Source organism: Eleutherodactylus coqui, chromosome 2, assembly GCF_035609145.1.
Source record: "Eleutherodactylus coqui strain aEleCoq1 chromosome 2, aEleCoq1.hap1, whole genome shotgun sequence".
In the NCBI taxonomy this organism is placed as follows: domain Eukaryota; kingdom Metazoa; phylum Chordata; class Amphibia; order Anura; family Eleutherodactylidae; genus Eleutherodactylus; species Eleutherodactylus coqui.
The window spans coordinates 49,905,726-49,929,077 of record NC_089838.1 but is presented as its reverse complement, the minus strand read 5'-3'; the positions used below and the strand labels follow the sequence as shown (position 1 = coordinate 49,929,077).

The following is a 23,352-nucleotide window of genomic DNA, read 5'->3' as shown; positions in this document are numbered from 1 at the left end:
AGGACATTTTGTTTATTGATGGACTTTTGGACTCTTCACTCCATGCTTCGCCCTTGTGAGAGGGTGCAAGGGGACAATGCCCAAAACCACCTTGTTAGGCACCACCAAGTACTGTTGGACTTGTACACACACCTAGTGCCACTGGTTTTCCTTTCTTGGCTGTTCCTGTTCCGTCAAAAGAACTGTTTGCATGGACAAATGAAAACTCAGAAACCAGAGATAGCTGGTGGGGTAACACATTTAGTGCTTTGAACCCTGCCAATTGGTTTTCTGGTTTAGGAGGTTGGTTTATGGGGATCCTACAAAGTATATTACAAGTTGTGATGATTTTATTATGCATTTATAGAGCAATTAAGGTTATAATTTCATGTATTTCTAAATGTACTGAAAAAAGCTTTCTCTTCGCCGATATGAATCACGTGTTTATGGACTAGGAGTCATACTTGTCTTGACCCCATGTCCAAAACGGGGGAATGTGAGGGGTTAATTCACGTTTATGCCTTATTGACTACAGCGACTCCATTTTGTATTCTTTGCCTTTGCTAAATACATGTGTAAGGGGTTAATTCTAGACTTTCTTCCCCTTTTAATAAAAATAAGAAAGTACATTTAATTTCTTCTTCTTACAAGCTCACTCCTTATCTGTTCTGTTCCTGCTATACGACCCTGAACTTTTACTAACCATCCTCCCATATATGTTATCCTGTTTTCTTGTTCATGTTCCGAGAAGTGTGTCCAAGGACGTTATGTTTTGATACAGTTGTCTCCGGACATTGATGTAAGAAATGTCTTTGAAAGATATATTGTTCAATTAAAAATCTGCAGATGTTATGTAGCCTTGAGCATGCCTGGGGCATGCGCAGTAATCAAATCATACGTCAGCAAACTTTTTCCTATAACTTCTGTAATACCCTGAATAAACGCACTTCACTCTGACAACTCATCCAGCATGTGGTTGTCCATTTGTGTCGTCTATGGGTACCCATATCTAAGAGGCTAATCTGGAGGCAGACAGCATCCGCTCTACGGTCAAGACTTGATTGACCCCCCACACCAGCAACTACCACTTCCAGCATGTACCTTACCTCCTGCCAGCAACTACCACTCCTAGAATGCATCTCTAATGCAATGTCCGCAACTACCACCCCCAGCATGTACCCACCTACTGCCAGCAACTACCACTCCCAGAATGTACCCCTCACCTACTGCCAGCAACTACCACTCCCAGAATGCATCTCTAATGCAATGTAAGCAACTACCACTCCCAGCATGTACCCCTCACCTACTGCCAGCAACTACCACTTCCAGCATGTACCCCTCATCTCCTGCCAGCAACTACCACCCCCCGCATGTACCCCTCACCTACTGCCAGCAACTACCACTCCCAGCATGTACCCCTCACCTACTGCCAGCAACTACCACTTCCATCATGCATCCCTAATCCAATGCCAGCAACTACCACTCCCAGCATGTACCCCTCACCTCCTGCCAGCAACTACCACTTCCAGCATGTACCCCTCATCTCCTGCCAGCAACTACCACCCCCCGCATGTACCCCTCACCTACTGCCAGCAACTACCACTCCCAGCATGTACCCCTCACCCACTGCCAGCAACTACCACTCCCAGCATGTACCCCTCACCCACTGCCAGCAACTACCACTCCCAGCATGTACCCCTCACCCACTGCCAGCAACTACCACTTCCAGCATGTACACCATCACCCACGGCCAGCAACTACCATCCGCAGCATGTACCCCTCACCTACTGCCAGCAACTATCACCCCCGGCCGTATGTAGCCCTCACCCACTGCCAGCAACTACCACTCCTGGCATATACCCCATCCCCCACTGCCGGCAACTACCACTCGCAGGATGTACCTCATCACCCACTGCCAGCAACTACCACTCGCAGGATGTACCTCATCACCCACTGCCAGCAATTACCACTCCCAGTATATACCCCTCACACACTACAAGCAACTACCACTCCCCCAGCATGTATCCCTCACCTACTGCTAGGAACTACCACTCCCAACATGTACCCTTCATCTACTGCAAGCAATACCGCTCTCATGCCCTTACCCCACCAATATTGTGTGTGCGCTACTATTGACACCCAGTATGTAGGAATCACACCTGAGCGCACTGAAAATGAAACAATCGGAATAAGTACCTGCTCAGGGGCGGGTCTGGAGGTGTGGCCAGGCTATTTAGAGGTGGAGCTTATGTTTATTAAAAAAAGCTCATCTCTTACAAGCTGCAGAAGTCAGTGTGATGTAAGTAAAATCAGACACAACAACGGAGGAGCTATGGGTTAAATAGTTATATCCCACGACAGGAAGCAAACTTTATTGTGAACGTGACAGATTTGGAATGCGATGGAAGAGCAAGAAGGCGGCAACAATGTGTACAACACGTCACACCCTCCTCCCCCACATCAGTAGAGTCCCAGGGTCCTGAGCATCATCCTCTCCACTCCAGTCATCTGATATCCGTTCTTGTTAGCTGGAAATAGAAAACACCTTCTGTCATAATCCTGAGAATGTGAAATCTGGGTGTGAACCAATCTGGCAGTTCCTAAGGAGATTACCATTCATGTCAACAATAGTCTAAAGCAAAGATGACTTAGGAAGGGGTATGATGTCATAGGAAGGCAGAGCGAATTGCCAGGCCAATGTTTGGGTGTACAGAGAAGGAAGCAGACAGCACCGTACATTATGCAGTGGCTTGGTGTAGTATTGCAAGCACAGCTTACATTCCCATCAGTGGGACTGCGATACCGCATCGGGCCACTATAAAGTGGACGAAGCTGTCTGTTTCCTGCGGCGAATAACAAAACAATGCCACTGATTGGCTAGGATCTCGAGTAGCAGACCCCCACTGAACCCCATTCATGCTCTGCCCTGAGCATGGGTCAGCAATCCTTAAGAGATGGACATGCCCTTTAAGATGAACTGCTTACCGTATGCAGAGCTGCTGAATCCCCACCTATAGATGGAAACAAAAATTAGGGAGAGCGCCATCACCAAAAAGGATAAGGAATACGATAAATAACTATAAAGGATTCTACTTACCGGGTGTCAGGCGGGGCGACAAAAATAAATGTGTCCCACCTGCACCGGGAATCCAAGTTCACCTTTAAATGGTTTCTTTACCGGAGGGTCTAAAGTTTCATCCAAAAAAACTGATACACAGGAATCTGATAGTTCCACTCAGCTAATCTGGAGAGCAGCAGCTTCAAAAAGTGCCCCAAAAGTTCCAATGAACAAATGAGGAAAACAAAATGAGATACTAAGCTATAAGAAAAGTTTTTTCTATTTAGTATCTCACCTATAGATGGAGAGAAGAATATGGGGTTACGAAGAGTGATATCCTGAGACTGTATCACACAGCTCAGATACAGCAGCTGCCAGACAGTACCAGACATGATAGGCTTAGATACACAGCTCAGTTGACCGTATCACACATGATAGACTTCAGAAACAGCAGCTGACAGGCAGTATCAGACATGATATTGTAGTGTCCCAGAATAACATCCTGGTTCCCCTCCATAAATGTCATACATGTGTTGTCTCATGTGGATGCACTGTGCAAAAATGTCATGCCAATTTTCTGTATGTTGCACAGCTGCGGCGTCTGAAGGGTAACCCCTCCTTCCCCTAAAATCATTGCCTGTCAGCTCTGCTGCAGAATGTATCTTTCCTACTGTGTCATGTGGTACAAGTAAGGTTATAAAAGTGAGCGTCTGAGTGCGGGAAAGGTGGTTGTTGATGATTAGAGATGAGCGAGCGTACTCGTTAAGGCAAACTACTGGAGCGAGTAGTGCCTTAAGCGAGTACCTGCCCGCTCATCTCAAAAGATTCGAGTGCCGGCGGGAGGCGGGGAGCAGCGGGGGGAGAGCGGGGAGGAACAAGGGGGGGGGGGGGGTTGGGATCTCTCTCTCACTCTCTCCCCCCCCCCCCCCCCGCTCCCACCTGCTCACTCCCGCAGCTCACCGCTCTCCCCCGTCGGCACCCGTATCTTTTGAGGCAAGCGGAAGGGACTTGCATAAGGCACTACTCGCTCGATTAGTTTGCCTTAGCAAGTACGCTCGCTTATCTCTATTGATGATCTTCCATCTACCCATGCTGTTGGAGGACCCACAGTGATGCAGGGAAGCACCTTTAGCTTCCTTGCATTGAAAATGGAGAAGAAGGAGAGGCTCCCCATGTTGGAGATGAGGATCTTCCCTCTTCCCCGATACGCTGGAGAAACCGAGAAACCGCAGGGGCACAGGGATACGTGTCTGGTTTCCTTGTGTCTAATATGGAGAAGAAGGAGAGTAATTCCCTACCGCATGTGAAAGCATGGCAGAACGAGTGAGTTACTAAATCCCCCAGAGTGAGAGCAACCCCAAAATAATTCTGTACAGAGCAACCCACCGTACCAGGTACCTGTTCACACTACAGGCATCATTTTTCCTGTACGGCCATCCGCTATTAGGATCACCACACAGAGGTACTTAATTGTGACACCCACTCAGATGTTGTGCGGGGTGCATCTATGCTAACCCTTCCTTCAATTATTTGTCTGCCAGAGTGTATGTGGAGAGACCCCTACTTTTTACCTCCTCCGGAGTATACTCAATTTCCAGGACCGGTAACATACGGATAACGTGGACTATAGGGCCATATTGTTCCTGTGTTTCCTCCCAACCTCTGAGCTTCTATCTAAAATGATACCTGTAACTGCCTGTTATTTCACGTTTATTCAAGTAAAGTTTTACCAGGTCTCAGCTGTCATTCAATGACAGCTGGGCACTGCCTCTGATTGGTCACAGCGCTCAGCCAATCAGAGGCAGCGCTTCAGGAGGCAGGGATTTTCAATCCTCGGCCAGAAGAGCATGACAACGCTGCTCAGGTGATGTATTCTTCTTTTTTTCATTTTCTACAGTTATTATTTTCGGCTGGGGCTTATATTTCAAGCCCCCCCGAAAATCCTAGCAGCGGAGAGTCCCCTGCCACCGCTGGCACAGCAGTGGCAGAGGATTGCAATCTTCACCCATTGATTTCAAAGGGGCTGGTGCTGCTTCCGCCGGCCTCTTTGGAAACAATGGGCGAGATCGCAAAAGAATGGACATGCCACGATCTTGTTTTAACGCTGCATTGCAAGCGTTAAAACATCGCAAATGTGCATGGAGCCATTGGCTTCATATTTTTGCAATCTCTCGCAGCCTCACAGTGCTGGGAAATCGTGCGATCCCCTGACCAGTTGTGAAGCCACCCTTACATATGCAGCTCAGTAGACCATATAACATATGATAGACTTAGAAACAGCCGCCAACAGACAGTATCAGACATGATAAGCTTAGATACATGGCTCAGTAGACAGTATCAGAAAAAATAGGCCTAGATTCAGCAGTTCAGCCAACAGTTTTACACAGGATAGTCTTAGATACACTGCTCAGTAGACCATATTACACACGATAACTTCGCTACAGCAGCTGACAGACACTATCACATGATAGGCTTAAATACAGCAGCTGACAAACTGTATCAGACATGAAAGGCTTAGATACATGGCTTAGTAGACAGTATCACATAGGACAGGCTGCGATGCAGCAGTTCAGAAGCTACTGACCAGTCCCAGCATCCGTTGGGGTTAGACAGGTTGGATTTGGCTTGAGGATACAGGATGATGAGGTTATTCACATCAGCAACCTGGTTGTATCCAGTATTTCTTGCATATTTATCACCAAGTTTTTCCCTGCAAAGGAAAAAAAATGAAAATAATTGTCCAGGTCTCAGAAATTTTGAGTGACAAGGAAATTACAACTCCCAGCATACACAAAAATTGTCAAAGGCTGAGAAAACCACACAAACATAATACTTAAAGGGCAACTCCACTCAGCACCTTCTGTAATCTAGACCTAGATAACTACCAACTACATGATCAATCGGCCAACAGTAATTAACCCCCAGATGCCCCAAAATATGAGGATCCAAGAGGAATAATCCATTCTGTAGAGATTATTGTGCATCCAATTGGAGGTTCCCACCTCTGCTTTAGCTCTCTCCTGCCCCTTTTATTAAAAGCCTGTTTTGGCCCCACCCCGGAGAACAGCCAATACAAATTCTATTGCAACGTTATGGCCACCCCACCCCACACTATCAATACCACCGGTATGCTTTGCCCATCTGAGTATGATTTTCCTTGGATCAATTGATCTTCTGACCTTCTAGATGACCAAGAGATCTTGAGCAGGTGCAATCATAATGTTGGGTCTGGTTCTCACCTTGATTGCTGGCAGCCGTGGAAGACAATATGAAGTCTGCACTCTGAAAACAATAGCGACAGTTTAGCAGAATATAAACTGGTTAAGGTTTAGATAAGGCTAATGTATAGACAGACCACTGAAATTCTATAGGGCCTGAAGCACGAGTGCGAGAGAAACTGCCAAGACCATCATATACCACCAATGACTTCAGATAATACCAAGACTATCAGATATCTCCAAGGAACTTGAGATGATACTAAAATCATCAGATAAGAACAGAACCATGAGATACTACCAGGACCTACAGACCCTAGAAGGAACATCAAATAATTCCAAAACAAGGGCCAAAACAAGACACAGCCATGGCCACCACTGAAAACACCAGCAAACCGTGGCCAAACACTTACTTGCTCCGTGCTGACATGATGAAGGAACATAGATGTATCCAGCAGTGTCCATCCCATATACTGAAGGAGCTGCCAGTTTAAAGAATTCAGCCTGGTTAAATAAGATCAGCTGAAAGATAAAAGAAAATACACAAGACAGATCTACCAAGGTCCTTGATAGAAGTCTTTAAGTCCAACTAAGACTTCTTGCCCCTCCGTATCCTCAGTACAGTAACAATTTTGTCTGAGACATTTGAGGGACAGACTGGTTGCTAAGGACTTTCTGTCTAACAACCACAAACAAAAAGTTGGTTACTAGGCAGTGTATCCCTAGCAGCCAGACTCCAGACCAGATTTTGTCAGTATTTATATCATATGACGTTTTAACTGATGATATTTTATTTGATTAATTTTTTTGTAGATTTATGGTTAATGATTAAGCACATTTGAAGCTAATAATAAGCTTTTCCAGTTGGCGTCGGCTTGGAGACATGTGCTATAAATTTACATCTTGGGATGTCACTTGGGGACTGCGTATTATCTGGAGATAGAAAAATTGCATTTTCCATTGCCTCATCTTGCAGAGGAAATACTTGGCGTCAGGAGTTGGCTTTAAAGGGGTTGTGCACGATTATAAAAACATGTCTGCTTTCTTCCAGGAACAGAGTCACACGGTCAGCTCCATTCTATGCTGCCTTAGGTTAGATGACAGCCCGTGCCATCTATTGAATTGATAGGCAGTCTGCCTTTATTCTGCTTGTACAGAAAGCACCAAGATAGCAGGATACCCACACCGGAATAGCTCAGTGAATAAATACTGTACTGGAACAAAGCTCAGTACGTATATACAGCACCACAATCAAGCATCATACATAAACACAGCATCAGAACCAAGCTCAGTACATAAATACAGAGTCATAACCATGCTTAGAATATAAATACATCACTAGAACCAAATTCAGTACATAAATACATCACCAACCAACCTCATAACATAGAACCAATCTCAGTACATAAACACATCACCAGAACCAACCTCAGGACACGAATACAGCCCCAGAACCAAGCTAAATATATATAAATATAGAACCAGAACCAACCTCAGTTCATACACACAGTACTAGAATCAAGCTCATAATAAAAACACAGCACTAGAACTAAGTTCATAACATAGATGCAGCACCAGAAACAAGCACATAATATAAAAAACTAACATGAACCAACATAAGTACTTAGATACCATAGCAGAACCAAGCTCATAACATAAATACAGTAGAAGAACTAGGCAATTGTGTTGCATGGGCACCAATGGACTGACAGTGCTACCTCGGAACATCAGAGAGGAGGAGGCCAGACCTCGGGAGACAATCGCACCAAGCCTACATCTGCCTGGTGCCATCTTTACAAGCGCATGGCCAGCACCCTGTGCAATTGTATGGATGACATCTAGCTAATGTTGACCATGGCCCGTGAGCAGGTGTGATGCTATTTTTTTTTTTAAAGAAGAGCAGCTATGGTAATTGGCTCCTGTAGAGTCCCCTCCCATCTTTAAGACCAATCAGCTTGTCAGCAGTGCCAAAAGTGATCATGTGACTCACTACTCTGCAGCCTGCACTGAAGAACCTGGAATAGTCTCTTTTCTTTGGAGTTGGGGTGGGGAAGACTTGTTTTATGCCCTCAATTTAGATTCCTATGGGGACATTTGGTAAATATAATTCTGCCAACTAGTTCAAGTCTGTTTAGATGCCCTAATGGAGATCTCCCTAAATTTACAACCAAAAAAATTGAGAGAGAAGGCAGTGGCCTCTGCTGGTAGATGAGTAATCTCATGCTCATGACTGCACAGGTAAACCAGGAATTACCTGCAGAATTGAAAGGGAACAGATATTTTGGGTGGAGTTCCATCAAAAAACAAAGTTAGATACAGTACAACCCATTAGTTACATCTTCTTACCTGTCCAGTGAGTGCAGCACCACTGCTTGGCCTCTGTGAGGAGAAAGTGCAGCAATATATGTATTACAGCCTTGTCTTACCATATTGATTCCTCTTTTAGTGACATTGAAGCCCCCGCTTACCTGCAGCCCCCCGTAGATGTGATTGAGGGCCTCATAAGCCCCATTATAGTTACAGTTATTGATGTATTCAAGGTTGGTTGACCCACAGGTTCCTCCATAGCTGTCTGTAGGCTGTAAGGGACCACAAATACATAAGTCATAAAACTAATTTACTCAACAAGACAAGGAGCACAGGTGAAAGCTCCTTCCATGGTAAAAAGAGAAGATGAAGAATGCTACCTGCAGTGTTCTTCCATAGAATTCCCCCTTATATCAAATATTCAGTAACCCCACTGCCACGTGGATACAGGCGACTACAGCTCTTACCATTCCATGCTGAGCTGGGATGTCATACACAGTCTTAATAGTGCCAGGACTTGTGATGATGGATGTGTAATATTCTTCCTGCTTCTTCACCACACCTGAAGTAGAGAACAAACTGTTTGGAGAACGACATGAGCCCACTGGAACTGGTGAAGAGTCCTTCATTTCACTCTTCAAATGAGGTTCCTCCAGTTCAAACCCATCTCCCAAGAGCAACTGTAGTACACTTTAAGAAGAGGTAGACTAAACCAGATTACCCCTCCTATGGGCTTTGAAAATATCTTCACATTCCCATTTAGGCCTTAGTCAGACGGGCGTTTTTTCGCGCGATTTGCGGATCGCATGACGGATGCGCATCCGCAAATCGCGTGACCGATGCGCGCAAGTCGCCCGCAAATCTGCTCCTAGCCGCGTTTCATTAGAAACGGGCCGGAGCTGTCCAGCGCATTGCATTCAATGGAGACGGCAATAGAGCCGTCTCCATTGAAAGCAATGCGCTGCGGGCGAGCCCGGGATGAATTGTCGGTAAGGGCTTAAATATATAAGCCCTTACCTGCAATTCATCCTAAAATGTGTAAAAATAAAAAAAAATTGTATACTCACCTTCTGCCGACAGCCGGAGCTCCGTGCGGCCGTCCTGCAGTGGGTGTGAAGGGGGTGTAAGTCAGACCTGCCCCCTGATTGGCTCAGCGCTGAGCCAATCAGAGGCATGACTCACTCACACCCATTCATGAATTCATGAATGGATGTGAGTCAGACCTGCCCCTGATTGGCTCAGCGCTGAGAGGCAGCAGTCACTCACCCATTCATGAATTCATGAATGGGTGTGTGAGTGTTTTCAGCCTCTGATTGGTCAGGGCTGTGACCAATCAGAGGCAGATCATTCAGCAGGCGGGGATTTTAAAGCCCCGCCGGCTGAATAGTGCCAAGAAGCAGTTCAGGAGAACTGACAGCGGCCGCGGCTGGACTCCGGCTGCAGCAGAAAGGTGAGTATACAATTTTTTTTTATTTTAACACATTTTAGGATGAATTGCAGGGAAGGGCTTATATATTTAACCCCTTCCCGACAATTCACCCCGCGCACGCCGGCAGCCCTTTGCTTTCAATGGAGCGGCTGTATTGCCGCTCCATTGAATTCAATGGGCAAACATCGTTCTTCTCTGTTACAGCTGTGGCAGAGAAGAATGATTTGTCTTCTATATGTTCTCAATGGGGTCGGCGCTGCTGCCGCCGGCCCCATTGAGCGCATATACAGAAAAGAACAGGAATCGCAGATCGCAGATAGGTGCGATCTGCGATTTTTTGTTCTATAATTTATCGGACGAGCGCATAAAAAGCGCTCATGTGTCCGATACCATTGCAAAGCAATGGTTTTAAAAAATCGCCGGACGCATGCGCAAATTGCGGCTAAAAACGCCCGTCTGACTAAGGCCTTAGTGATTTAGTGTAGACCAACCCTTTGTAGTACTGGGAAGGTCTCATGCTTGTATTCAAAGAGTGGTCATGAATGGCTGCACATCAATTAGAAGAATGTGGTAAGTGGGGTACCACAAGGCTCTCCCTGAGCCCAGTGTTTAACATTGTTATAAATGATATAGATAAAAGGAACTGAGAGGAAATTTATCAAATTGCCAAAAACACAAATCTAGAAGGGATAGCTAAGACTAGAGAAGAGAGGGAGGATTCAAAAAGATCTAGACGAGCTTGAACAGTGGGCGGTGACTAACAACCGGGAGAAATGCAAAGTCCTACATGTAAGCAAGATAAATTAAACAAAACACATACAGAATTGGGCTAAGCAACAGCAAACGTGGAAAAGGCTTGGATATACTAATAGATCATAAACTGAACATGAGTCAACAATGCAATGCAACAGCAAAAAAGGCAAACACAATTCTGGGATGTATTAAGAGTAGCATAGCGTCTAGAACACGTGAGGTAATTAATAGAGATGAGCGAGCACACTCGTCCGAGCTTGACGCTCGTTCGAATATTAGGGTATTCGAGATACTCGTTATTCGAGACGAGCACCACGCGGTACTCGAGTCAATTCCATTTCCTTCCCTGCATGTTTAGCGCCATTTTCTGGCCAATAGACATGCAGGGAAGGCATTACAACTTCCTCCTGTGACGTTCCAGCCCTATCCCACCCCTCTGCACTGAGTGGCTGGCGAGATCAAGTGACCGCCGAGCATATAAAGTGGGCCCGCTCGCGGCTCGCCACAGACACACGCTGGCAGAGGTTAGGGAGAGTGCTGCTGGTGCTATAGGGAGAGTGTTAGCATCTAGAAGAACCCCAACGGTCCTTCTTAGGGCCACAGCTCACCTAGTGCACTACTGTTGTGGCTGCTGGGAGCAGTTTTGCACTTTTTAAAAAAAAATTTATATCGGGCGTGCAGGCTATAGCGTTCCCAGGCTGCAGTCTGTACTACGTAGTATAGGGGAAGTATTGGTGAGGCAGGGACAGTGGTAGTGTGGAATCCTGTCTAGAAGAACCCCAATGGTCCTTCTTAGGGCTACCTGTGACCCAGTGCATTTAACTCTGTGGCTGCTGGGAGTTGTAGTACCTCAGTATTGCACAGCTTGGCGTGCTTGCAGCCTTCTGTTACATTTTTTTCTGGGTGCAGTTTGTGTAACGTAAGTGCTGTCTGCCTCCAACTGCACGCCAAGAAACCACCAATTTTTCACACCGCTCTGTGTTTGCCGTCAGCTACCCGCACAGTGTACGGTGACAGACACCCATAGAGGGAAAGTCCGATACACGCTCTATAGCCTGCATTGCATTGAAAAAAATATATTTTAAAAGATAAATCCTTCTTACGCCTACCTGTGACCCAGTGCATTTCACTTTGTGGCCTGTGGGACTTGAGGTGCATCACAACTGAATACTGCACAGCAAGGCCTGCGTCAAGCCTTCCTTATAATTTATATCTGGCTTTATTTTGTGTTATATAACGACTCGCAGCCACCAACTGCGCGGCAATAATTCACAAAATTTTTTACACAGCTCAGTGTCTGCTTGATTCTTAATCCACCATGCTAGGGATAGGGGTAGAGGACGTGGACGCGGTCGAGGACGCGGAGTTCCACGTGAGGGTGTGGGTATAGGCCGAGTTCCTGGTCCAGGTGAATAGCAGCTGGCTGCTGCGGGATTAGGAGAGAGGAAAGTTTCTGGGGTCCCCAGCTTCATATCACAATTTTTGGGTCCACGTCATAGACCTTTATTAAAAAACGAGCAGTGTGAGCAGGTCCTGTCGTGGATGGCAGAGAGTGCATCCAGCAATGTATCGACCATCCAGTCTTCTACGCCGTCCACTGTTGCAACTCTGAATTGCTGCTGCTCCTCCTTCCTCCCAGCCTCCTCACTCCATGAAAATGACACATTCTGATGAGCAGGCAGACTCCCAGGAACTGTTCTCGGGCCCCTGCCCTGATTGGGAAAAAATGGCTCCTCTCCCACCTGAGGAGTTTGTCGTGACTGATGCCCAACCTTTGGAAAGTTCCTGGGGTCCGGGTGATGAGGCTGGGGACTTCCGGCAACTGTCTCAAGACCTTTCAGTGGGTGAGGAGGACGATGGCGATGAGACACAGTTGTCTATCAGTGAGGCAGTAGTAAGGGCAGTAAGTTCGAGGGAGGAGCGCACAGAGGATTCAGAGGAAGAGCCGCTGGACGATGAGGTGACTGACCCCACCTGGTTTGATAAGCCAACTGAGGACAGGTCTTCAGAGGGGGAGGCAAGTGCAGCAGCAGGACAGGTTGGAAGAGGCAGTGGGGTGGCCAGGGGTAGAGGCAGGGCCAGACCGAATAATCCCCCAGCTGTTTCCCAAAGCACCCCCTCGCGCCAAGCCACCGTGCAGAGGCCAAGGTGCTCAAAGGTGTGGCAGTTTTTCCACTGAGAGCGCGGACGACCGACGAACAGTGGTGTGCAACCTTTGTTGCGCCAAGATCAGCCGGGGAGCCACCACTACCAGCCTCACCACCACCAGCATGCGCAGGCATATGATGGCCAAGCACCCCACAAGGTGGGACGAAGGCCGTTCACCGCCTCCGGGTTGCACCACTGCCTCTCCCCCTGTGCCCCAACCTGCCACTGAGATCCAACTCACCTCTCAGGACACAGGCACAAGCGTCTCCCGGCCTGGACCCACACCCTCACCTCCGCTGTCCTCGGCCCCATCCAGTAATGTTTCTCAGCGCTGCGTCCAGCTGTCGGTAGCACAAGCGTTGGAGCGAAAGCGCAAATACGCCGCCACGCACCCGCACGCTCTAGCTTTAAATGTCCAAATTGCCAAACTGATCAGCCTGGAGATGCTCCCGTACAGGCTTGTGGAAACGGAGGCTTTCAAAAACATGATGGCGGCGGCGGCCCCGCGCTACTCGGTCCCCAGTCTCCACTACTTTTCACAGTGTGCTGTCCCAGCCCTGCACGACCACGTCTCCCGCAACATTGTACGCGCCCTCACCAACGCGGTTACTGGCAAGGTCCACTTAACAACGGACACATGGACAAGCACAGGCGGGCAGGGCCACTATATCTCCCTGACGCACATTGGGTGAATTTAGTGGAGGCTGGGACCGAGTCAGAGCCTGGGACCGCTCATGTACTACCCACCCCCAGAATTGCGGGCCCGAGCACGGTGCTGGTATCTGCGGCGGTGTATGCCACCACCACTAAACCTTCTTCCTCCTCCTCCTCCTACGCAACCTCTACCTCGCAAGATGTATCAGCAGCAGCGCGTCGCCAGCAGTCGGTGTTGCGCGGTGCGGCAGCACCGCGGTGGGCAAGCATCAGCAGGCCGTGCTGAAACTAATCAGCTTAGAAGAGAAGAGGCACACGGCGGCACACGGCCCACGAACTGTTTCATGGTCTGACAGAGCAGACAGACCGCTGGCTTTCCACGCTGAGCCTCCAACCAGGCATGGTCATGTGTGACAACGGCCGGAACCTGGTGGCGGCTCTGCAGCTCGGCAGCCTCACGCACGTGCCATACCTGGCCCATGTCTTTAATTTTGTGGTTCAGCGCTTTCTGAAAAGCAACTTGTCAGACCTCCTCGGCAAGGTGCGCCGGGTTAGCGTACATTTCCGCAAGTCCAACACGGACGCTGCCACCCTGCGGACCCTGCAACATCGGTTTAATCTGCCAGTGCATCGACTGCTTTGCGACGTGCCCACACAGTGGAACTCTACGCTGCACATGTTGGCCAGGCTGTATGAGCAGCATAGAGCTATAGTGGAATACCAACTCCAACATGGGCGGCGTAGTGGGAGTCAGCCTCCTCAATTCTTTACAGAGGAGTGGGCCTGGATGGCAGATATCTGCCAGGCCCTTGGAAACTTTGAGGAGTCTAGCCAGATGGTGAGCGGCGATGCTACAATCATTAGCATCACCATCCCTCTGCTATGCCTGTTGAGAAGTTCCCTGCAAAGCATAAAGGCTGACGCTTTGCTGTAGGAAACGGAGGCGGGGGAAGACAGTATGTCGCTGGATAGTCAGAGCACCCTCATGTCTATATCTCAGGGCGTTGAGGAGGAGGGGGAGGAGCCTGAGGAGGAGGAGGGGGAAGAGACAACTGGGCCCACTGCAGAGGGTACCCATGCTGCTTGCCTCTCATCCGTTCAGCGTGTATGGCCTGTGGAGGAGGAGGATCCTGAAAGTGATCTTCCTAGTGAGGACAGCGATGTGTTGCGTACAGGTACCCTGGCACACATGGCTGACTTCATGTTAGGATGCCTTTTTCGTGACCCTCGCGTTAGACGCATTCTGGCCACTACCGATTACTGGGTGTACACACTGCTTGACCCACGGTATAAGGAGAACCTTTCCACTCTCATTCCCAAAGAGGAAAGGGGTTCGAGAGTGATGCAATACCACAGGGCCCTGGTGGACAAACTGATGGTAAACTTCCCATCAGACAGCGCTAGTGGCAGAAGGCGCTGTTCCGAGGGCCAAGTAGCAGGAAATAAGCACTGCGGAATAAGTTGGCGCTATACAAATAAAGATTATTATTATTATTAAAGGTGCGGAGATCAGGCAGCATGTTCAGCGCAGGCAGGGGAACACTCTCCAAGGCCTTTGCCAGCTTTATGGCTCCCCAGCAAGAATGTCACCACTCCCCAGTCAAGGCTGAGTCGGAGGGAGCACTGTAAAAGGATGGTGAGGGAGTACATAGCTGATCGTACGACCGTCCTCCGTAACTCCTCTGCTCCGTACAACTACTGGGTGTCAAAGCTGGACACGTGGCACGAACTCGTGCTGTATGCCCTGGAGGTGCTTGCTTGCCCTGCGGCTAGCGTCTTGTCAGAGAGGGTGTTTAGTGCAGCTGGGGGAATCATCACGGATAAGCGTACCCGCCTGTCAACTGACAGTGCCAACAGGCACTCATAAAGATGAACAAAGCCTGGATTTCCCCAGACTTCTCTTCTCCACCAGCGGAGGCAGCGGTACCTAAAGATTATTTTCGCTGAAACCGCGGACGCAAGCATTGTTCTCTATCACCGTAAAAAACGGGGACATTTACCCTTGTCAATCTGTGTATGATATTCGTCCTCCTCCTCCTGCTACCTCACGTAATCACCCCGAATGGCCAATTTTTCGCCAAAAGGCTCATATAACTTTTGTAAACAATATTTATACGTTTCTATTCTAATTAAAGCATTGAAACTTCCACCTGAACCAATTTTTTTAACTGGGCTGCCTCCAGGCCTGGTTACAAATTAAGCCACAGTAAGCTCAGCGAATAATGGGTTTCACCTGCCCTCTGGGTTGGGCATGGGCAATTTTTCTGGGGTACATTTGTACTGTTGGTACACAAATTTTTCGGGCCCTCGCCTACAATGTAATCCAAGTAATTTTTATGGGCTCCGCCTGCACTCATGGTACACCAATGTGTCAGGGGTTGGCCTACACTTTTGCTACAGAAATGTAACTCGGTTCTGCCTGCCTATACTTCTGCCACAGTAATGCTACAGGGGTCTGCCTATACTTCTGCGACAGAAATGTAACTTTGGTCTGCCGATACTTCTGCTCCTGAAATGTTACCGTGGTCTGTGTATACTGTTACTACTGTAATGTTACTAATACTGGGCTCTGCCTATACTGCTGCTACGGAAATGTTACTGGGGTCTGTCTATACTGTTACCACAGAATTGTTACTAATACTGGGCTCTGCCTCTACTGCTGCTACTGAAATGTTACTGTGGTCTGGCTATACTGTTACTACTGAAATGTTACAAATACTGGGCTCTGCCTATACTGCTGCTACGGAAATGTTATAGGGGTCTGGCTATACTGTTACCACTGCAATGTTACTGGGCTCTGCCTATACTGCAGCTACTGAAATGCTACTGGGGTCTGTCTATACTGTTACCACAGAAATGTTACTAATACTGGGCTCCGCCTATACTGCTGCAACTGCAATGTTAATGGGCTCTGCCTATACTGCTGCTACGGAAATGTTACTGGGGTCTGTCTATACTGTTACAACTGAAATGTTACTAATACAGGGCTCTGCTTATACTGCAGCTACTGCAATGTTACAGGCTTGTGGAAACGGAGGCTTTCCAAAGACATGATGGTGGCGTGGCCGAGCTACTAGGTCAACAGTCGCGACTATTTTTCACCAACGCGGTTACTGGGAAGGTGCATATAACCACGGACACGTGGACACGTACTGCCTCAAAAACATCCCCCTCCTCCTCCTTCAACAATGAAAACATTCTTGGCAAATGCTTTCGCAGTGGTCCGTCTTGCGGCAGTCCAAGAATTTCACCTAAAACGCCACAATAGGAATGCCCCCCCCCCCCCACCCCTCTTAATCCTGGCCACATTCCAAAACCAAGTAAATAAAACTTGGGTACTAGTCATTTATCCCTAGCTGAAGCTTTCAGCCGATTGGTAGAGCAATGGTGGCTTCCAACTTGTTGGTACTGCTAATTACAAAGATAAGCGTACAGCTGAGGTAGGAATAGAGCTGACTATAGAACACAGCATCCCTGCAGGGCTAGGGACAGAGTAGCAGCAGGCACCGATCCTTGGTGGAAGCAGGCCAGCTGAGAACCACATACTCCCGGAATGATTTTGGACTGACTGATGATGAGGCCTTTACTTGTGATCATCTTTGGTAATTCCTAATTAAGATGCGTGGTATAGCCAGAAACTTGGATTACTATTTGCTAACACTTTGAAATTGTCAACAGAAAACATATGAATGAAGCCTTTCCATATTTCAGCTTGAGATGAGGAGTTCAGACTTTCAGCACCTTGAATATCCTTTTCATTGCAATCAAATGCCCCTCTTGTCTCAGAAAATACTAGCTTTTCCACAAAGCTGTTGTCTATCTGTCTGTACTGTAACTACTACTGAAATGTTACTAATACTGGGCTCTGCCTATACTGCTGCTACGGAAATGTTACTGGGGTCTGTCGATGCTGTTTATACTGAAATGTAACGGATACTGGGCTATGCCTACACTGCAGCTACTGAAATGTTACTGGGGTCTGTCTATTCTGTTACTACAGAAGTGTTACTAGGGTCTCCCTAGACTTCTGCAACACAGCTGTTAGTGGGGTCAGCTTATACCTTTGCTACAGGAGTATTACAGGGGTCTGTGCATACTATGGGTGCACTAAGTTTTCCCATCGCGGTGTTCAACGTACCTGGCCCCCAAAAAAAACCCCAGACTGACTGGGGCATGCAGTGTGGGCAGAAGCCAACCTGCATTTTATCTCACGTTACCTCAGCTTTAAGGGAAGCACTGCAATGGGATATTTTTATGTACCGTCGGTGGCTTCCTGGGACCCACCCCTGCTGTGGGTGCACACAGACTTCCCATAGCGGAGTTCTACCTACCTGTGACTATGAAAATAACCCAGACTGACTGGGGCATGCAGTGTGGGCCGAAGCGAACTTGCATTTTATCTCACATTACCTCAGCTGTCCGGGGCACTGCAATGGAATTAATTTATGTACCGCCGGTGGGTTCCAGGGAGCCACCCATGCTGTGGGTGCACACAGACTTCCCATAGCGGAGTACTACCTACCTGTGACAATCTAAATTACCCAGACTGACTGGGGCATGCAGTGTTGGCCGAAGCCAACCTGCATTTCATCTCACGTTACCTCAGCTTTAAGGGAGGCACTGCAATGGGATATCTTTATGTACCGTCGGTGGCTTCCTGGGACCCACCCCTGCTGTGGGTGCACACAGACTTCCCATAGCGGAGTTCTACCTACCTGTGACTATAAAAATAACCCAGACTGACTGGGGCAAGCAGTGTTGGCCGAAGCCAACCTGCGTTTCATCTCACGTTACCTCAGCTTTAAGGAAGGCACTGCAATGGGATTTTTCAATGTACCGTCGGTGGGTTCCAGGAAGCCACCCGTGCTGTGGGTGCACACAGAATTCCCATAGCGGAGTTGTACCTGCCTGTGACTATTAATTTAAAAAAACCCAGTTTGACTGGGGCATGCAGTGTGGGCCGAAGCCCACCTGTATTTTATCTGACGTTAGCTCAGCTGTGCGGGGCACTGCAATGGGATTTATTAATGTACCGTTGGTGGCTTCCTGGGACCCACCAATGCTGTGGGTCCACACAGACTTCCCATAGCGGAGTTGTACCTGCCTGTGACTATTAATTAAAAAAACCCAGTCTGACTGGGGCAAGCAGTGTGGGCCGAAGCCCACCTGTACTTTATTTGACGTTACCTCAGCTATCCGGGGGACTGCAATGGGATTTATTAATGTACCGTCGGTGGCTTCCTGGGACCCACCCATGCTGTGGGTCCACTCCATACAGACTTCTCAGAGGGGAGTTGTACCTGCCTGTGACTATTCATTAAAAAAACCCAGTCTGACTGGGGCATGCAGTGTGGGCCGAAGCCCACCTGTATTTTATCTGACGTTAGCTCAGCTGTGCTGGGCAATGCAATGGGATTTATTTATGTACCGTTGGTGGGTACATGCTGTGGGTCCACACAGACTTCCCAGAGCGGAGTTGTACCTGCCTGTGACTATAATATAATAATCTTTATTTGTATAGCGCCAACTTATTCCGCAGCGCTTTCAGGCATGGATAAATGCAAAACAATACAACAATTGCAACAATTACAATGTGAGATACATTGGCTTAGACACAAATGGGTTGGGGGTGGTACAGGAGGTGCAGGGGTTGGGGAACACAGGCAATAGGAAATTTTATGTACAGATCATTTATTAGAAGGCAAACAGGGTGGGGCACCATAGGGAGGGGCGAGGGACTAGGTCAGAAGATTTGGTATGCTTCCCTGAAGAGGTGCGTTTTTAAGACATGTCTGAAATTTCGTGCATCGGGAATTGTGCGGATGCCTTGGGGTAGAGCGTTCCAGAGGATGGGTGCTGCTCTAGTGAAGTCCTGTGAGGTTCGTATTACAGGGGTGTTTAGTCTGAGTGTGTTAGCCGATCGGAGTGAGTGGGCTGGCTGGTGTACTGACAGTAGGGAGGCGATGTATGGTGGCGCAGCGCCATGCAGAGCTTTGTGAGTGAGGTAGAGGAGTTTAAATTTAGTTCTGCAGTGGATGGGCAGCCAATGCAGCGACTGGCATAATGCAGAGGCGTCTGAATAACGACTGGATAGAAAAATGAGTCTAGCTGCTGCATTCAGTATGGATTGGAGTGGAGCAAGTCTAGTGTGGGGGAGGCCAATGAGTAGCGAGTTGCAGTAGTCAAGCCGGGAGTGGATGAGGGCAACCACGAGCGTCTTTAGCGTGTCCGTGGTTAGGAACGAAAGTATTTTAGCAATATTTCTGAGGTGCATGTGGCATGTTTGGGCCAGAGATTGGATATGGGGGGCAAAGGAGAGGTCAGAGTCCAGTGTGACCCTAAGGCATCGGGCATGCCGTCTGGGGGTTATGATGGTGCCAGACACTGGAATGGAGATGTTGAGGGGAGGTCGGTTAGAAGGTGGAAAGACAAGGAGGTCAGTTTTAGAGAGGTTTAGTTTGAGAAAAAGGGAGGACATAGTGTTAGAGACAGCAGACAGACAGTCGGTGATATTTTGGAGAAATGGTCCAGAGATCTCACGAGAGGAGGTGTATAGTTGGGTGTCATCAGCGTAGAGATGGTATTGGAGGCCAAATTTGTGGATGGTTTGTCCAATTGGGGCAGTATAGATAGAGAAAAGAAGGGGACCAAGGACCGAGCCCTGGGGTACCCCGACAGCGAGAGAAAGTGGAGCAGAGATAGAACCAGCAAAGGAAACACTGAAAGAGCGGTCAGAGAGGTAGGAAGAGAACCAGGAGAGAGCAGTATCCTTTAGACCAATAGAGTGGAGCATAGTGAAAAGGAGATTATGGTCGACAGTGTCAAATGCAGCAGACAGGTCAAGGAGGATTAGTAGGGAGTAATCACCTCTCGACTTTGCAGTCATAAGGTCATTTGTTACTTTTGTAAGGGCAGTTTCGGTCAAGTGTAGAGAGCGGAAACCAGACTAGAGGGGGGTCGAGGAGCGAGTTGTCAGAGAGAAAGCGAGTAAGGCGGGAGTAGACCAGGCGTTCCAGTAATTTGGAGATAAAGGGGAGGTTTGAGACGGGTCGGTAGTTGGCAGCATTAGTCGGGTCCAGGGTTGGTTTTTTAAGCAGAGGGGATATAATGGAGTGTTTGAATGAGGAGGGAAAAGTGCCAGAGGTTAGGGAGAGGTTGCAGATTGTGGTGAGGTGAGTAATGAGAGCTGGGGAAAGGGAGCGGAGGAGGGGTGAGGGGAGAGGGTCGCTAGCGCAGGTGGTGGGGCGGGCAGCGGAAAGGAGCCTGGAGACTTCTTCCTCTGTCGTTGGTTCTTGCGTAGATAGCGAGTAGGTGCTGGGTGCAGTGCTGATGAAACTGGGATCAGGGCTAACCATGCAGCTTTCAGAGATTTCTTTTCGGATGTGGTCGATTTTTTCTTTGAAATAGGCAGCTAGTTCTCCCGGAGTCAGGTCTGTCGCATGGGCCTGTTCCTTGGGGCTGAGGAGGGAGTGAAAGGTCTCAAAGAGTTGTTTGGATAAGTAGAAGAAGGAGATTAGCGCTCCAATGTGAGGTGGAGAAAATGGCAGGGTAAAGAAAAATAAACGGAAATCCAATTGGACTCACCCCAGACGTACCGGACCCTGTGTAAGGTCACGGTGCGTCTAATGATCCTGGCAGGCAGTAATATCCACGGTCAGAGCTATGATGTCATCAATGGGTCCTGATCGCTGGTCTAAATGACATCCCAATGGGGGAGAGCATCGCAGGGTGACTCTAGGTAGAATATATACCAGAGGCAGCAAAGGCAGTAGACAACAAATTAGAAAAAAACCCCGTGCTCCAGTGATCGGATAGGCGAAATGAGAAGGCAGAAGGAACTTACTTAGCAGGGGTGTCAGTGCAAATGACACCCCTGAAAATCCAGGTCAGCTCGTAGAAATAAGGCTTGTCCAGGTTATGACGTTTATAAAGGTTCTTTATTCACAGGGTGCAACGCGTTTCGGCTGAAACATCAGCCTTTATCAAGCATACAGGGTGGTAAAACATGGTTACATTTATAGTGAACATGACTGAATGAGTGGAGGCAGCGTCTGCTAGTTACCGCCCCTTTTGGGTCACGTGTGTGGTCACGTGGCTCGGGGGGTGGAGGATGATATAGGATGGTGAAAAAAAGGTGAAAAAAAGGAAATGACTGATGGCTAAATAGATCCCCTGGAGAAATGACAGAGGAACGCTGTATGAGAAGGGCTCTAGGAGGAGCAGGGGAGTCACTGCAAGAGAACGTTGGGTATCACATGACTGCTGGGGGGGGCGGGTGTTGGGCTGGAGAGTGACACAGCAGGGGCACATGACTAGTCATGTGCTCCGCAGGTCCTGTAGACACATATCAAGTAAACTGTGTCCGGACGTAGTAACGGCAGGGCTTCAGTGTGTGACTACGTCAGAGCTGGAGGAATGCAGGAGCTGTCAGCTGGTAGGCTTAGACAGCACATTATGCAGTCTGTATGCACAGAGGATCTGACTTGTCTGGGAAAGGTGGATAAGAGTTGTCTTGTCTGGGAAAGAGTTGTTTGGGGTTGTGGGATAGTGAGGAGACAAGGGAGGTGAAATAAACTTGTTTGGCATGGTGAAGGGCTAGGTTATACATTTTAAGCATGAATTTGAAGTGGAGGAAGTCTGCCGGAAGCTTTGACTTTCTCCACAGCCGCTCTGCGCACCTAGAGCACCGCCGGATGAAGCGCGTTTGGGACGTGAGACAGGGTTGCCGTGGTCTGAGTTTGACGTCTCGCGTCACGGGCGGTGCCACTTCATCCAGGGCACGGCTGAGGGTGGTGTGGTAGTATTCGGCTACCAGGTTAGGGCAGGGGAGGCGAGAGATAGGAGATAGGGAGGACTGAATAGTTTCAGCAAACTGTTTAGTGCGGACAGACTGGAGGTTCCTAGAGGTGCGATAGATAGGAGGGTCAGGAGAGATGCTAGGGTGTCTGATTGAGAGAGAGAGAAGGTTGTGATCTGAGAGTGGAAGTGGGGAGTTAGTAAAGTGAGAAGCAGAGCAGAGACGGAGGAAAACTAAATCGAGAGTGTTACCATCTCCATGAGTGGGGGAGTCAGAGATTAGCGATAAGCCAAGGGAGGAGGTAAGTGTTAAAAGCCGGGAGGCATATGAGGAGCTAGAGTTGTTAGTAGGGATGTTGAAATCACCAAGGATGAGGGTTGGGATTCCACAGGATAGGAAGTGGGGGAGCCAGGCAGCAAAGTGGTCTAGGAACAGGCGGGTAGGACCTGGGGGGCAGTAAATAACTGCAACACACAGAGGCAGTGGGTGGAAGAGTCGCAGGGTGTGGACTTCGAAGGAGTGAAAGGTAAGCGAGGGGGCTGAGGGAATGACCTGGAAGGTACCGTTTGGGGAGAGGATGATACCTACTCCTCCGCCGCGTCTGTCATCCAATCTAGGGGTGTGGGAGAACTGCAGGCCATCATAGGACAACGCAGCGGGGGAGGTAGAATCGGACTGCTGTATCCAGGTTTCCGTGAGGTCGAGCAAGTTCAAGTGTTTACTGGTGAAAAGGTCATGGATAGTTGGGAGTTTGTTACACGCAGATTGGGAGTTCCATAGGGCGCATTTGAATGGGGCGGGGGGGGGGGGGGGCATTTTGGTAGAGAACAGTACAGGGTGGGCCTGGGTTGGGGGAGATGTCTCCTGCAGCTAGGAGTAGCAGGGTAGCAAGGGTGAGCACATGGCTAGGGGATTTGTGTGGGTGTCTGAGGTGTTTCTTTGCAGTATTGGGGGGTTGAAGGCGTCTTAGGAAGTTGAACAGTGCATGGGAGCCGTACATAGGTGAGGAGAT

The 23,352-nt window shown here is 48.6% G+C and overlaps 1 protein-coding gene across 1 annotated transcript in view; it reads right to left on the bottom strand.

Annotated features, from left to right (window-relative positions):
* Positions 1–2,316: 2,316 nt before the first annotated feature.
* Positions 2,317–23,352, bottom strand: part of LOC136611341 (poly(3-hydroxybutyrate) depolymerase-like) — a 39,109-nt gene continuing 18,073 nt past the window's right edge. Inside the window, exons 4-11 of the mRNA XM_066590867.1 lie at positions 9,027–9,121; positions 8,721–8,831; positions 8,599–8,631; positions 6,666–6,774; positions 6,277–6,319; positions 5,622–5,747; positions 2,965–2,990; positions 2,317–2,507 (exon numbers count right to left, since the gene is read on the bottom strand). Of these exons, the coding sequence (XP_066446964.1) occupies positions 2,440–2,507; positions 2,965–2,990; positions 5,622–5,747; positions 6,277–6,319; positions 6,666–6,774; positions 8,599–8,631; positions 8,721–8,831; positions 9,027–9,121 (611 nt within the window). The 3' untranslated portion in view covers positions 2,317–2,439. The remainder of the gene's footprint in view (positions 2,508–2,964; positions 2,991–5,621; positions 5,748–6,276; positions 6,320–6,665; positions 6,775–8,598; positions 8,632–8,720; positions 8,832–9,026; positions 9,122–23,352) is intronic.